This window comes from Neolamprologus brichardi, chromosome 11, assembly GCF_056152115.1.
Source record: "Neolamprologus brichardi isolate AB-2024 chromosome 11, ASM5615211v1, whole genome shotgun sequence".
Lineage (NCBI taxonomy): Eukaryota > Metazoa > Chordata > Actinopteri > Cichliformes > Cichlidae > Neolamprologus > Neolamprologus brichardi.
In genome coordinates this window covers 18,036,984-18,053,540 of record NC_142114.1, presented here as the reverse complement: position 1 = coordinate 18,053,540, position 16,557 = coordinate 18,036,984, and the positions used below count along the sequence as shown (strand labels likewise).

Here is a 16,557-nt window from a genome sequence, read left to right as displayed (position 1 = left end):
ATGTGCCTTTTGTTCAACTTCTGTTGTTTTGCTAACTTCCTCAAAGTGTGCCTCACCCTTTTGTCTTTTTGTATCTTTCTCTGTCATCTTGCTGAACATCTGTGTTATTCTTTCTTTACCTGGTTATATATTCCTGCTTCCCACACTCTGACCCCTACCAGCCTGCTAAAACTGACTAACATTTATGCATCAAAGCTCTAAAGCCTCATCATTTCCCATATAAACTGACACCTCATGAAGAATAAATACCCAGAATGAACCACTCGAATGTGCTTATTTGACAAAATAGAAGAGCATTTTGTTTAATCTTATCTAAGGAGTCTGAGGAGTCTGGAAACCTTCACAAACATATTTAAGTACATTTTTTTTCTTTTACTGTTTAATTTAGCTTTTAGCTAACTGTTGAGTTGATTCTATATTAATATGGCAACATTTTCCATGTTAAATATTTCTGTGTAGGTTTTAAAGTGTTTTAGGTGCTTTATATTTCCAAGTTGAAGTCCTGGAAAAAATCCCTGTTTTGCCATGTAAAATGTAAAATTTGAAATAAGGATAATCAAGTATAAAGGATAAAGGTGTTAACACAGGAACACTTCTTTTAGGTTTTGAGTTTAATGTTAAGATGGATAGGAAGAGTAAAATTCTGGTCATCTCACCCCAATCTGTTCCAGCAGATGGTCACCCTCTCTGAGCCTGGTTCTACTGGAGATTTGTATTTAAAGGGAGTTTGTCTTTCTCCAAAATTTCATTAAGTGGTTACTTAACGAGATTTGGATGATTCTATCTTTCTTTTTTTTATCTGTAATGCTTCAGGGTCTTTATCTTGGTATAAAGTGCCTTCAGATAACTGTTAGAAAAAACTGTTGAACTTAATACAGGGAAATAACTGCACGCCTTGTTGCTCAGTTGCATCTTTTATTCATTCATCCAGCGTCTCTCGACATATTACATACAGCAGCTCTGCAGTGAAGCCTTTTCCAGCCAAAGTTACTTTTTCTTGATGTTTAAAGCTGCAAAGTCACACATTTTGATTTTAGATCAATAGTTCTGACTCTGTGGAACAATTTTCTTTAAAAAAATTGATAAATAAGTTTTTCTGTTGTGTGAAGACAGAAAACAAAAACTCTTTTGCTCTCATCTGCCATAATTTCCACCGTGGAGTCTTCATTCATCTCTGTTCTTTAAACACGAGTATATATTCAAAGCTATATTTCTGTTATGCATATAATATCAAAGCCATCATTTCACAAAAGCATTTGCATTTCCGTTCATCTTCCTGAACTGAGATATTTTTACACTGACTTTACTTGGCATACACTCATAAAGAAACAGCGTAACTGGGAAAGAAAACCTAGATGATCATCAGATTCTGAATTTTTCACGTGGTCACCATGAAAACACAAAAGTCATTTTGTTGGCGTTGAACTGCTTGAGACAATATGAGATTTTACAGTTTGATCCTTCTTAATGTTGTGCATCTACCCCGGTAAGAGTCTTCTTAAAAACACTCGCTGGTCAGACAGAAGGCCCATGAACATACACACTGGCACACATGCATGAGCTAAACTGCACCCTCCTGCTGAAACAAAGCACTAAAACGAGTTATTTCACCTGGTTCATCTACACAGAAGAAACAACACCATTTAAAACAGTGTCTTATAATAGAGTTGTGATGGAGGGGGCGTCCACCTGACAGCTGTGCGCTGTATGTGTTTTCCTACGAAGGAACATGTGGGTTAAATATGCCAATAGACATAACTAAAGTAAAAATGAGGTATGCGATGCGTTCACCAACGACATTTTTTTTCATAAGGAAAGAAAATCTAAATAGAACAAATAGTCCGTTTTCAGCAGGTCAGCATATTTTGTTTTTCAGGTTAGACTACTGATTGTTTCTTATGGTACAGTTTTGCTTTGCTCTTCTTTTCTATGTGCAAAACGTAGGTTCACTTCTATACATCAAGCACCTTGGTGAAATAGCTTCAGCAGCTATGTTTAGTCTTTTTTTTAAGCAATTTCCTGTTGATTCACAATCTAAATATTATTTTGGCACTCGGTGACTAACTTACATTATTACATGACAGCCTTTTTGTTTTTCCACTATCCTCAAAGTGATTCTGCTCAACCATGCAGCTTTACTCAAACATACAGCCTTCACTCTAATCTATAATAAGCATTACTGCTAAAAAATAAAGATTATTAACAACACTTACATGACCCTTGAGTGACTCTATCATCCAGTACTTTAGTCGGTCTTTGAAGTGCAGCAGACAGAGACTACGGTTACATTCAAAACTAAAAAACAACCTCCCAATACTGCGGTCATTGCTCCCTCACCTTTCCCGAAAACTACAAAGTTCAAAGCAGACTACGGTGTTTGTGGGATTTTAGATGTGATTCATATGAAATGATTGGAGCTCCAACATCGTCAAGATGATCAATGTTGGAATTCTCTGTGAACAGCAGGGTGGTTTGGTCTGCCTAAGGCTGACACCAAAACGATGGTGATATAGACATGCGACTTACTACCGTGACTATGTTGTATTATTGTTAAAACTTTCTGCACCTGCACAGGAAATATAAGCTAATTTGGCCATTTATTTACAGATTTAGGGTAAACGAATGTGTCCAAATGAATCAAGGAACAAATCAGCCTCTGCTGTGTCACAGATGTAGCTCGCAGGTTACGGAGGCCAAAATCTTGATTTCATTGTTTGGATCGTTTGCTTTTGCCATGTTATCCTTGACTAAATTCTGTATAATTGTTCTTTGTCAATGCATATCTTCTCCCACATCATTATAGAAACAGTCTTCTTCCACCAAATGGACCAGCTCAGTGGTCAGACGACTACTAATTTTTATTTAAGAATTTGTCATAAAATCCGGATGAAAAATCTGCCAGGAGGCCCACAGTTTTCAACTTATAGCCAACATATTACTGCCATTTTTCAAGCAATGTGGTCCTCAAAGCGATCACATGTACACTTTCTGAACTGGAGGCATCCGAGTGAGAGAAGTGACATTCAACTTTCCCAATTAACTCCTGTTATATTTGATCAAGGGCTTCAGGAGAAGAATAGAAAGAAACTCTTATATCATCTGGTTTAAGGCTTAGGAACACAAAACACCACAGATCTGAAGAGCAACTTCTCAGGATTTTAGTTATTTTTTCAAATCACTTTGAAATGACTTGAAGTTTTAAGGTTTTTACATACATTTCCCTTGTTATCCAGAAAACACCTCACTTTATTGGAAGGAGGCCTGTTGGTAGTCAAAGACTCAACTCTGTTGCTCCAGTAAAAATGCACATAATGTTTGTGTTTTTCTGCTTTTCTTCTGTATCTTTAACTTTTCATTTATTGCCTCAGGTTTGCTTTGCCTGTGATTCTATTATCATTTATGCAAGAGATATGGTGAACTGTTAATGCAGCTGCAAGCCAGTAAAATGCTCTCTCACGGCTTTTTATTAAACCTACATGTGTGGATAAAGATTCAAATTCAAAAATTCAGTGTTATATTATTTTAAGACTGAAGCTTCATTGATTCCTGGAAATATTCCTGTAAATGTGACTTTAACTTTTAGAGCTTCAATGACCATAAAAGCAGATCAGAGATGAGTTTAAGATGCTAACATTATCCTTGTTTTAGCTTGTGTCCGTTTGTGTATAATGAATAAGTCATGCTATGTCTTCCTGTAACCACACTTACAGTCAGCTGACCCTAGGTTCTTCAACCTACTGAATCGTCACAAAATGAAGCACAATGACAGACTTCCTCGCTCAGTCTGTTCAATCTCACTTTCCAAAGTGTCCAGAAAAGAAATGACTCGTCAAATAAGTACGTAAACATGGTGTTGCCGTAGTCACGTAGTCAGCGCCCATTGTATCGGTGTGGTCATGGATGCACTTGAGATCATGCGACCACAGCCGCTGTTAACGCTGGAGTGAGCATGTGTCATGTTCTCCCATTGCTCGAGGAAGAAGGTGGAGATACCGACGGCTTGTCGTTTTCTCTCGCTTCACTCTCCTCAGCGGGTGGAGGCACAGCAGACGGACTGAGAGGGGCAGAAAGAGAAATGCATCATTTTTTTCAGTAAAAACTAAACTCGCTCTACCTGTGGGTTTGTAAGTTTGCTATAATTTTCATTAAAGGTTTTGACATAAAGTGCGATATTTTCAGATGGATAAATATTACGGCTTTTAGGTAAATAGAGACAGTTGGCATAGATTTTCAGGTAATAAAGTCCAGCCAGTTAAACATAAAGCTTATTTATATTTAAAGCTAAATAAACATATAGTAAATAGTGTAGTCATAACTATGTAATAACCATGTCTATCATGTGTATCAGGTGTATAAACAGGTAACAAATCAAAATAAAGAAAGTTGAAATAATATAATGCATTTTGACAAAAGTGGATTATAATAATAACTTTACTAGATACACATAATTAAAGCTGAATACACCTATACTGTAATGTTTTATAACCCATTTATAAATGTTTATTTGAAATACAATATAAATTAGATATGCTGTATACACTGAAACTGCTCGAATAGTTTTTTTTTTTAAGGAAGCTAAATAGATCAATAAAATCAACATCAAGTGTGTGTTTATGTGCGTGTGTACCTGTCTTCGCTCTGCGTGATGAGTCTCCTGCAGGTCTCCATCTGAACATCCAGGCCTCTCTTCATCGAGCACATCTCCATGTACTCGTGCAGGTGTCGGTTCATGTCGCTCTTAGCTGTGGCCAATTCCAGCTACAGTCAGAAAACTGAGAGTTAGGCTAAATCACTCCAAGAATACATACCCATGCAATCAACAGCAATCTAACAGAGTCTCGGTCTCACTTCCTCACCCATGCAGTCAATTTTAAAACAAATGTAACAAAGCGCATGCCTTAGCAAACAGACTCCTGTTAAGTGAACGTTTGCTATTTCTTTTGTTTAACATGAGCACTTGTATAATCGCTCATTCAAAAATCAGTCACTGGTTATTGTGAAAATCTTCAGGCTACAACTGAACTAAAGTTGTAGCCTGCAGTTTAAAGTGAGTTTTCAAACTCAGACCGCAGACATTCTGAATGTGTTCTGGCACCAATTCATGTTTAAATATTTTCACACACTGAACTCCTTAAAGTTACTGATGGTGTTTAGAGCCTTATGGATAGCTTGTTTGGTTTAGTCGCTGATTTCGGTGCGATAGTCAAAAAGGCAAAGTTTGACGGATGTAGTTTCTGTCAAGTTATAGCTGGGATTTAATAATCAAATGTAAAAAATTGGAAGGATCACAGCTTTATTACATAGTAAGTCACATTTAAGCTGTATGAATGATGACTAGGGGGTAAAATAAAGACACTTAGGTTAAAAAAAATCCAGCTCCACTAGATTATGAGGCAATCTATGCTCTCTATTTGCCCTTAGCCAGAGTGAATCATGCTGTCAGCGCTCACTTGAGCATTTCCCATGCACTGCTTAACTCAGTCTAAACATACTCTGACCAGCGTTTCCTCTCTCACAGTAAACAAACCCATGGCTGTTTTTTAAGACAAGGACAGAGCTTAGTTAGTCCTCGACTACAACCTGTTTTCAGTGAAGCCCTTCATTTAATTTTTCTTTTCTAGCCTGGAAGTAGGCTTAGTCAATGTCTGAGAAACTATCTGTCAAAGTTTAGTTAGACCTGCTTTCTTGAACAACCCCCTGACTATGTGCAGCCAAACTGCTCAGGTTTACATAAACTCATCTAAAATGTATGAAAGATGTAAAGAAAGTCCTTTAAAGTACTTTACAGTTTAGTAAAGATTAAATTCAGCAAGGCAGGCTACTGCCCCATTAAAACAAAGCATAGTAATAGTATTTCACTTAATGTCATTATTTAGACATCATATTGTCTTGTGAATGCAAGACACAAAAAATAGTGCAGGAGACATGATAATGCATGCAGCAAAAATGAAAGAACAAACTGCCAGCATGTAGGATGAAGGAAGTTATTTAACATATAAGTACATATATAAGTACAGAGCAAGCGTCTGACCTCAATTTGGTCAATGGTCTCTTGGTATTCCTTCTCTCGAGATTTGAAAAGACATTCGGTGTCATTAATCACCTTTTCCAGACAGTCCTCCTGCTGAAGACAAACACGGACATGGAAATTTACGTGCGATGAAAGGTAGCTATAATCAGTTTAACGTGTGCATCATCAGACATCACCGCAGACATAGAACCATCAAAGCACAGCTGTTGCAGTGCTCCCATCAGCTCACATTTCACTGACTTATTTCCCACGGGAGAAAGAGCAGAGTTTTCAAAGCACACACAGCTGGTGAATGAAAACAAATACCTACATGCATTTCTTTGAAACAAACACCATGTACGCTAAATACAGGCTGGATTTGTGCGAGTGTTGTTTTGTTGCCTGAATTGGCCCGGCCACAGCAGGGCACCGAAGGGCAGCAGACTGAGTTTTGAAGGACTCCACTCTGCCTACTGTTCTGGATAAAGTCCACTTATAACCACACAAACAAAAGCTTCTTTGAAATCTGAAGCAATAATATCAAACCATGTGTACTTAATAATTACAGTGCGCTTCCTCTACTTTATAAAACTCCTTTATGCAGTGACTTAAACAGTGTTTAAGCTGAACTTTTAAAACGTTTTTTTAAAGTAACAATAGATGTCAGATGTCTCTTTATAACTGCATTCACACAGGATGAACATCACTTGGTGGGGCTGAGAGAATTTAGTAATTAGTCATGCTCTCTGTTTTTTGGACAATGACAAAAATAGAGATGCACACATGTGCCAATTAAAGAAACAGTTTATTTTTAAACTAAAGAACCAAAGAAAGAACTTAAACTAGCCATGGGATGTGTAGTCAGTATTGCCAGCTTTGTGAGAGAGTGCGTGAGTGAGGAAACGGCATATGCAATGCTGTCTCGTGCAATGCAACAAACCAAGATACAACCAAAATCTCAGAAGTGTCTCTGGAGAGGAAAGCCACGCTGGCAGCTGAGCTCTGAGGGTGTTTGTAGAGCACACTGGGCCCAGGTGCTGCCAGTCGTGCTAATTAGTCGGCACCTGCAGTACACGGGTGCTACACAGGCGGACTGAAATGCAGGTGGGGTGAGTGGGTCGTCTTGTGATGTTATCTGTGATTTAGTGTTTCCGTTTTTTTTTTTTGTTTTCCCTGCACCTTTTGCAGATGCACAACAATTCAGAAACTCAATTTGACTGAAACCTGAAAGGATGATGAGATGCCAACATATGGTAATGAAAATTGTTCCGTCTTTCAGAGATCAAAGATCGACAGTTACGGTCACGTGAAAAACAAAAAGAAAGAACTGCACAGCCCTGTGAAAAACAAAGTACCTCGTGTGAACGAGCAGACTGGATGACCACCTTTAGCACAAATAACCTTAAGTAATTGTTTTCTATATGACGTTCTGCCTCTCACATCCCTTTGGGGGAATTTTAGCCCACTCTTCTTCAAAGTGTTGCTTCAGTTTATTGAGGTTTGAGGGCACTTGTTTATGCACAAGTGTCTAACATCCCAGACCTGAGTCTGGTTGAGGTCAGGACTTTGATTGCACCACCTTTAGACTTTGATTTTACAGATTTGCTGCTGTACATGTCCTGCTGGATGACCCAATTTGGGCCAAGCTTCAGCTGTCAGACAGACGGCCGGATTTGACTCTAGAATACGTTGGTATGCAGAGGAGCTCATGGTCGACTCAGTAACTGCAAGGTGCCCAGCTCCTATAGCTGCAAAACAAGTTCATGTCACCCCCCACCCCACTGTTCCAGAAGTCTTGTGGTTTGTTCAGATGCAACTTTGCAAAACCAAGCTGTGCTACAATGGTTAAAGAAAATAGGCTTTCTCCTGGTAACCCTTACAAATATGCCATACTTGTTGAGTCTTTTTTTAATGGTACTGTCATGAACATTTAATATGCTAAATGTGGCCTGTCGAGTCTGAAAAGTAGTTGCAATCTGTCAGAGCTCTGCACAGTCAGCACTTGGGGTGAATTTGCTCTGAGCTTCTGGGAACACTGCGGCAGTGTACTTAGTTTTTCACAGAAATGAATAGAGCCTTGTGAAAAAGTGCTTTCTCACATGACTGCATGTGTCAGCTTATTAAGTGAGGTCTATAACTGGTGACCACAGATATCTGTCAATTTCAGTAAAACACAGGCTTGTTTATGCTGTGTGAATGTTTTGCAGAAAACAGTGATGGTGGGGTAACTTCTGACTGCAATTAGTATTTTTAATATGCCACAAAGATGGCTAAAGGTAAATCTTTCAATTTTTCAGCTTTTTTGAAGCCTCTATATGTATGTTCATAAATTAGCTCCTCTCTGGTAGCCACAGGTATATTTCTAACAACTTTGAGCTTTAAATATTCGTAGAAAGTTCTCTCAGTCTTAAACTTGAGTGACTGCTGCCTACCTCTCCCGGTGGGTGGGTGGGATCTGGAGGCAAAGTGCATCCTGGGAAATCCTCCCAAAGCAGCAGCGTCTCTTCAGTCTCCTCCCACGCTAGACTGTCACAGTCATCCTCAAACTCACATTCACGCCTGAAATTGTTTTTAAAAAAAGTATCAATGCACACACACAAACGCACATGGCCTGAAAAGACGACTCAGATTACAGTAATTACATTTTCAGACCACTCACAGCTGGTTTAGCATCCTCTGCATCTCCTCATTGATCTGATTAGCAGCAGATCCACAGTGCTCCTCATCTTTAACCACTGCTCCGTCACTTTCGGAGGTGCTGACGGGCTCGTCACACTCACTCCCATTAAAGGACAGAGGGGTTTGTTTACGGCGGCAGTTTAGCGATGGTTGGTTATTAGGAACCTGCAGAAACGTTTGGGTTTAGAGGATCAGACTAACAAGTAGACACTTGCTAAAAGCAGATAAAAAAGAACCAGAGATGATAAGATTAAACAGTTTTACCTGATACATTTGGATGACGTCTTCACAGTTCCTCTGCTGGGCCACATCACACAAACGAGCAGTGATGTCGATCCTGCGGCAGATGTCCATGTCCACCTTCATCGCTTTCTCCTGGATTTTGCTGTCCAAATCTGACAAATTCTACAGAGAGGATGGAGATAGGAACTGTTCAGCGTCACTGGAAAACTGTACCAATAAGACTGATTATGACATAATAGTAGCACCACTTTCTTATACAGCACCCTAAAGATAGAAAATAAGACCCCTGAAAACTCAGGGGTCACCAATCCTCAGTCGTTTGGTACCAGACCGCGAGAGTTGAGGCTCAGTTGGTTGGTTTTCAGGGGGGGGGGGGTTATCGTTAACTCGGTTTCCCTGGGTCTTTTCCCGCGTTGTAATTGTGTGTCTTATTTTGAAAGAAATATTTACGTGTTACCATAACGACCGGAGACCATTAAGGGGCAGAGAGGAGGATGTTACTCTCAATGTTGTTGCATTTCAGTAGGACGCTGTTAATAAAATTACATTACAATTACAAGGTTGGGCACCGCTGCTGTAACTAAAGCAAGCTGTTTCACACATGAACTTGGAGAATCCTTCCTCGGGAAATCTCCTGATTGGTTTACGTGGAGGTACTGCAGAGTGTGCGGGATGCAGAAACCATGACGACTACTCGCTAGCTATGAATTCACTGGACTATAACCTGAAGTACTCTCACGTCAGCACAAATTGTTGCATTTGGACAGCAGACTTTGCACTATGGAGTTGGCAGGTTAAAGAGTTGGGTTGGATGTTTGCGTTCTCACAGCCACGTTTATCCAGGTGATGTCTAAAAAAAGTTCAGGGCTTCAGTGTGAAAGCAGCTTATAAGGACAAACTATCAAGTGAATGCAGAGGGACATCTGATTACTGTAAAGAGCTAAAACTGTTTGTGATTATTATATGAATGTATGAGCTTACATTGCTCAGGAGCCCTTTGAAGACAACCAGCTCAGTATTCAGATGCTGAACCCTGCGAACCAGCTCGTCCTGGCAGCCTTCACTCTCCTGAAGGTCCTGCACACACAAAAGAAGTCATAATGAACAAATGCACTTAACCACAACTCTCTTTACTGTAGTTTTTGGGTCACATTGTGCAAAAAGATTTTATCTGCAAAGAGCACATTCAAATCCTAAATGCATAATCACTTCTGGGAAGCTCTAAATGAGTCTGACATCATGGTAACCCTCAAAGTCTCCCCACTGATTTATTCACACGTGCTGCAGTTACAATACTCGAGAAGCATTTTCTTTTTACCCTTTTGTGGGCTTAAAGTGCGGTGGTATTTCCTGTTAAATTGGGTCAGGTAAAGATTCCTCGCAATGGGGCACATGCTCAAAAACACATATACAGGAAACCACTGGGCTTAGAATGAGACCTTTGCCATGAAGTCAACATTTGGGGGGTAGGAGGCATTCACTTAGGGGGCTTTATCTGTCATCTCAGTGGTATTCATATTCTCGCTCTTAACTGTTACTGCACAAAAAAGATGAATGTCACGGCTACTCTTCATCACGTGTGTCTACATGTAGACTAAAAGCAGACTTCAATCAAACACTAATGCTAATCAAGCCAGAACTGTTAGTATACTGAGTATTCATTAAATTTTTCAGCATTTCACTTTGGCTATATTTAAACTAAATTATGCCATAGTGAATGGTTTCATTGTGGGGAAATGCAAGAAATAAAGATATTGCAATTTGATGGTTGCCGACAGGCAGATAAAAATACAACTTTCATTTCCTTAAATGCATTTTGGCACTGTTAGCAGTGGACGGTTAAGGGTTTTCAGGAAAAAAGCAAATCAATTAAAAGAGAGTGCACTAGCATTGGATGACTCATTGATAGCAGCTAAAGCAGCTAATAATCATTGCCAGCAAAGAGAAAGAGGTATGTGCTTGGCAAGATCAACAAACAGCTGCAGCACAATCTATATTAAACCAAACTAATCCGCCCTACTTCTCTCACTTTCATGAAACTATTTAACCTTTAACATTATTGTAAAGAGGCCAGCGCAGCCTTAGCTAAAGCGTCTCATGCAGCATAGAATTAAAAATTTAAAGCGAACGGATATGTATTAACAAACATTCACACACACATGTCTTTAATTCTGTCACTTCAGAGAACTCACATCAGTTTTCTGAGGACTGCCTGACAGCAACTATTCCGGGTACTTGCCAAAATCTAACCTCCGCCTTCATAATAACATATAATCATTTATAATATCGAGACTTTCAGTCCCCACAGTTGGACTATATAAACAGATTTATGTTCCCCCATCTTGAGAAATACAAGAACAGACAGAAAAAAGGGTACATAATGTTACCTCCTGTAAGTCTGCAATCTTCTGTTGCAGATCCATCCTCATGGTGTATTCCTCTTCCCATCTAGGAGACACAGAGATAAGTTTAAGAAAGACATTAATAATCTTCTAGTTCATGTCTTCTCGGATACAGAGATCAGAGACAATGAACAAAACATAAATTAGGTATTCATCAGCTTTGCACCACTTGACATTTATAAAAGCAGGCAATGCTCCTGTGAATCAATTAATTCAGGAAGTTGAAAGGCTAAAAGGGCTAAAAGTCCATTTAAAATGCACCTCTAACTGCAACAGTCACATTCTTGATGATTCATTACATCAAGTAATTCAGCAATCAAGGATCAACCAAACAAAACACACTTTCAACAGGAGATGGACAACAAGTTGCTTAGCAGCAGCAATTTACTCTGCACTCACTGCTGAGCACCGCCTACCTAAAAGTGGAATTAAATCTGTGCTGTAACACTTTAACAGGCGCTGGTGTAGATAAAAGGCTGAGAAGGCAACCACATGCTGCAGGGTTAAATGCAGTTGCCTGACTTCAGCTCTGACCTGCGGCCCTTTGCTCAGTCTTCCCAGTTTCCAGGCAAAATGCCTAAAATAACTAGCATATGTGTGACCAGACATGTAGTAAAAGTAAGTAAAGATGTACTAGCATCTCCAGTTTGTTTGGAGTCTCCAATTTGTTTCAGACTAAATGTGAAACATTGATTAATGGCCAGAAAAGTGTTTTTTGCAGAGTATTACATTGTTAAGTGAAGCTGACCTTTGACCCTTTGGATTCATCAATTTCACCAATTTAATTATTGTATGAAATATTGTTATTTTATAATAAGTGTACAAATTCTTCAGTTAACTAAATCCATTTTATTCCCGACGCCACACGAATGGGATGGTTGTCCTGATACAGAGAACCTGAAAATATTTTCTATCTCCACTGGAATCCGTCCCATAAGCAAATTTATCATTTCTAAATCATCAAAATTTACATTAAAAAAAAGAAAGAAAAAAGATGTAAAGGTGGACATGGTCCAGGAAGGTCAGTAAATTGATCCTCGGCTCTTCCTGTCCATGTCTTGAAGTAACCTTGGGTAAGATACTGAACCCCAAGTTAGTGTGGGTGTAAATATTTGATAAAATGCTTAGGCACAGATAAAAGTACTGTGTGAATGAGACTTGGAGCGCTCAAATTAAGTAGATAGGCTGTCATTTATCTGCACTAAAAAGCACAACTAGATTTCGGTCTAAGTGTTTTGAGTCTCACACTAAAATCAGTGCAGTTATATTAAAGATAATAAAAAAGGTGTTCGACTGAGTGAATCACCGATCCCTCACAGGCCAACTCGGTGATGCATCTCAGACCATTGCCAGTGAATCTGATCTTTAACACATTTAAAAGCCTGAGCAGAGACTACTGCGTATGTGATCACAATTTCTGTGATTTCATACCACAAGGGGAATTTCACTCACTGCAGTCTGCAGCCTCTTATAAAAAAGCTGTTTAAAATGCAGAATGCTGCAGTACAAGAATCCCTACAGGGGATACTAAATCTGAAATAAACTGAGTCATGAAACAGAGGTTGTTGTTGTCATAGCAGGTGCTTGTTAGATCAGTAAGGAGAGCGCGCACAGAAAACTGAGAGGCACTTCCTTCTGCAAGCCAAGCCCCCCTCCACCAGTTACATCTTGCAGTGCATGCTGCATTGCAGATACAGTATGGAGTGTAGAGAGGACGACGGTGCGCAGTGGAAGGAAGAGAGTGTGAGAAAGGAAGAAAAGGTGCGACTGTGTCGGTTTTAAAAGAGAACGAAAATATGAGCTAGAGCGTGTGGTTGGCAGAGAGAGGGTTTTTTTGGCAGTGACAGAAGGAGGGTAACGGGGGGAGAGACAGTTGTCCTTGAAAAAAATAAAAGAACAGTGCGGAGAGCTAGAGGAGGGTAAGTCTGAAAATTAAAATAAAAAGCTTAAAAAGCTGCTTTAGGTTGGAGTTTACAGTAAAGGTTCTAAAACAGATATAATAAAAATAAGATAACAAGCATTCCATTATAAAATGGTATTAATATTTTAAAAGCTATGTAATAGCCTGAATCTGAGAGAATAAGTTTCGCATGAAGAAACATTTTGTGATGTCCTCATTTGTCCTGAGGTAAACTGAAGGGGGCTGCAGAGACCCCTCAAAACAAGTCATTAGGGGAGGAAAAGACTGAGAGGGACAAAGTGTGTGAAACCCCTCGATTCACAAATAAAATGTATATATGTCTGGACAGCAGGCTGGGAAATGAGGCACACTAGTGTCTCTACAGACAGAGAAAGCATGCATCTCATCTGTCTCACACTCTCTGGATTGTTAAAGTCGTCAATGTGCTTCATACACAAAGAGCCTACTATACTGTGCTCAGGATCTCCGCTGTGAAGAATGCATGGCTGCTCAATTGGATATAATCTGAGGGAATTTAATGATGAATGTGCAAAGGACCTTTTGGAGTTAACAAATAATTACAAATAATACACAATCCACCAAAGCTGTTGGACAAACTTCAAATTTACAACAGGATTTATGCAGTTTTAGATGTCATTGCTAAGCTTTCTGGAGAAAAGACCAATCACATTGTTCCATATTAGCGATTAAGTGATTGGCCACAGACACAGACAGCTGTCTTTCTAAAATGGAGATCAAAGCATCCATATTTGAACTGGTGATGTCATCAGATAAAGTCGCATGAGCTCACAGCAGCAACTGTGGATTACACGATCTCATATTCTCAGCAACGGTTAATCCGCTTCTACTCATCCATCTCACTTTCACAGAATAAGAGTTGATGCTTGTTGTTCTGCATCAAAACCCTCAGATATTTAGTTGATTGTTGATAAGCTACAACCAGTAAATGTTCAACATAAAAGATTGGTTCTTACTTGAAAAGGGGCTCATAGCCAAATCCCCCATAAATAATTAGTTCACTTAAATGTTGGTAAGGCTGTAAGTAATGAGTCTCGACATGATATCCAAAAATACAATCCTGAATTCTATTTTCACATTTCCTCTCTGAACTTGTCTCTAGATAAAATCATTACTGCCTTTCAGCATAAACATGATGGCTCTCCAGAATACTCTTGTAAAGAAAATGCACCATTCAGTTTGAGTGACCACACGTTAATAAAATCCAAATAATATACTAACCTGCTAATATTTTCTTGCAGAACATAATTCTGACAAAAATGGGGCAATTTTTTTTTCTTTAGAAAATGATGTCATCATACAGTTTGTCCAGCTCAGACTCCACAGTTTAAAAACACTCGGATAAATGTCTGCAGCACTTGTGTAAGGACATCTACAACAACACATTCTTGGAAAGATAATAAACAATGAGACATTGTCTTCTCTTTTAACATAAAAGAATGGGTGTTTATGTGTATTATTTAAATAATATTTGCTAATATGTCAGTATAACAACTTTTAACTCTAAAAGCTGACACTGATGTTGGCATCTGACCCATAAAACGTGAACAAACTGAGCTAAATGTTTGGCTGCACAAAGGACGACCACTAAGCTTTGACCTTGATTCTACTTCATGTTTGTCCCCTGAGGTGTTAATATTTTTTTAGTGTATTTGTAGCAGCAGCACCTGCCTCTGTCGTTAGTCATGTGATGAATGCAGTTCCAGGCTTGACGTGATTGATGTAGAGTTTTTGTGCTGACTCTGGTGTAGCAGGAGACAGCTGGTCTGCAGCTGTTCTGCTCACTTCTCCAAAGTAGAGCATTACATACACTCAGTAAAGCTACAGAGCAATCACAAGGTTTATTTATTTTTTTAAATGGCCCTGAAGGAACTGCAATAAAAGGTTTGGTCCATTTACCTGCGTTTATACTCATCTCTCTCCCTCTTCACTTTAGCCAGGACATTGTACAGGGCTCTTATCTCGGGGGTGATGGTGTCAATCTGGACACCAACTCCATCCGGGTGCACCCAGGATACTCCTGGGCTGGTCAGACGCTCAGCACCGGGGCCGAACTTGCGGGTGTGGTTGTAAGACCAGATTGTGCCCGGAAGGAACCGTGGAGGAGGGTTGGTGGAGGCTCCCGGACCTGTGCTGTTGTTAGTTCCCGTTTTAGAGCCAGATCCCGGGGACTCCACACGGGGGGAGGATAGGCTGATGGTGATGGGTGGGTTGCAAGCGGCATTTGTTTGTGTTGCACTCGAGTTTTCAGAGGCTGCAGGTGGCAGGGCTGGCGCGAGAGGCGTTGTGAACAGTGTCGTAGGCCTCCTGGCCGAGTTGTTGGTGTTGTGGAAGGGCAGGGAGCCGGGCCTAAGCTGTATCGTTCCGACAAATCCCGTCTGCACGCTTACCTCCTGGGTGTGCGCTTGGTTCTCACAGCATCCACCTTTGCAGCCCTTGTTGGCGTCCAGCGCCTGCTGCAGCTGCTTCTCCAGAATCTTATTTCTGCGCTCTAATTCGTGCACTTTAGCCAAAAAGCATCTGAAGCGCAGGTTGAGAGTTTTGAGGACGCTGATGTTGGAGCCCAGGTCGTTTCTGAGAGCCATCGCAGCAGGGGGATGCGGCACAGGGCGGTGCTGATAGTGGCTGCTGTGATGGAGATAAGGTGAAGACTGCGAGGGTGCGGTGAAGTCAGGCCCCGGGCCGGGCTGCTCACCCAGCAGAAGGGAAGCCGGGTCCGGTGCACCGAAAACAGCGTCGGGAAGGAGACCTGAGGGAGAGTCCGGGTGTCCGGGCGCCTGGTTCTGCTGCGGATGCTGTTGGAGATGCGCGTTGGCCCCCAACAAAGGATTCATGCTATGGTATGGAAAACTGAATCGCTGCAGATCTGGCATGAACACGGACAGGAACTGGCTTGCTACAACAGAATATTGTTATAATATAGATAATAAGAAGTCTGACATCCAGGAACGGCGTGTGCGTAAAACGCCTATAGCCCCGTTCACTTGGTTATATAACTGTTTATAAATAAGAATCTTATCCTTAAAGCCCAAAGGTCTTAACGTCGGCTGATGGATCAGTGCTCTCTGACGATCCACAGGAAAGAAAAAAAAACAGCCTAAATCAGGACAGATGGATTTGGAAGAAGACTACAGAACACTGGACGTGCGCCTCAGCGTGATGCTTTGCAAAATAAATGTAAAATAAATGAAGAAAAAGCCGCAGAGCATGAATGAATAAGAAAGAAATCCGGCGTCTCCGCGTTACTGAAGTTCTGGCAACAAGCTGTAACCGCAGGCAGGAGA

The 16,557-nt window shown here is 40.3% G+C and overlaps 2 protein-coding genes across 3 annotated transcripts in view; both read right to left on the bottom strand.

Annotated features, from left to right (window-relative positions):
- The window catches only part of LOC102790983 (uncharacterized), a 22,793-nt gene extending 20,538 nt beyond the window's left edge, over positions 1-2,255 (bottom strand). Inside the window, exon 1 of the mRNA XM_087848258.1 lies at positions 2,214-2,255. The gene's annotated coding sequence lies outside the window, so the exon portion shown is untranslated. The remainder of the gene's footprint in view (positions 1-2,213) is intronic.
- On the bottom strand, positions 9-16,557 carry iffo1b (intermediate filament family orphan 1b). Of its 2 annotated transcripts, none has more exons than XM_006802883.3 (9): positions 15,173-16,557; positions 11,320-11,380; positions 9,914-10,009; positions 8,954-9,094; positions 8,670-8,854; positions 8,443-8,569; positions 6,032-6,124; positions 4,628-4,758; positions 9-4,054 (listed from the first exon to the last, which is right to left on the bottom strand). In XM_006802883.3, the coding sequence occupies exons 1-9, from the start codon at positions 16,144-16,146 to the stop codon at positions 3,955-3,957; spliced, it is 1,908 nt and encodes a 635-aa protein (XP_006802946.1). In that variant the 5' UTR covers positions 16,147-16,557; the 3' UTR covers positions 9-3,954. The 2 variants fall into 2 exon arrangements, with proteins under 2 accessions (XP_006802946.1, XP_087704382.1); XM_087848256.1 differs by having other exon boundaries at positions 6,032-6,121.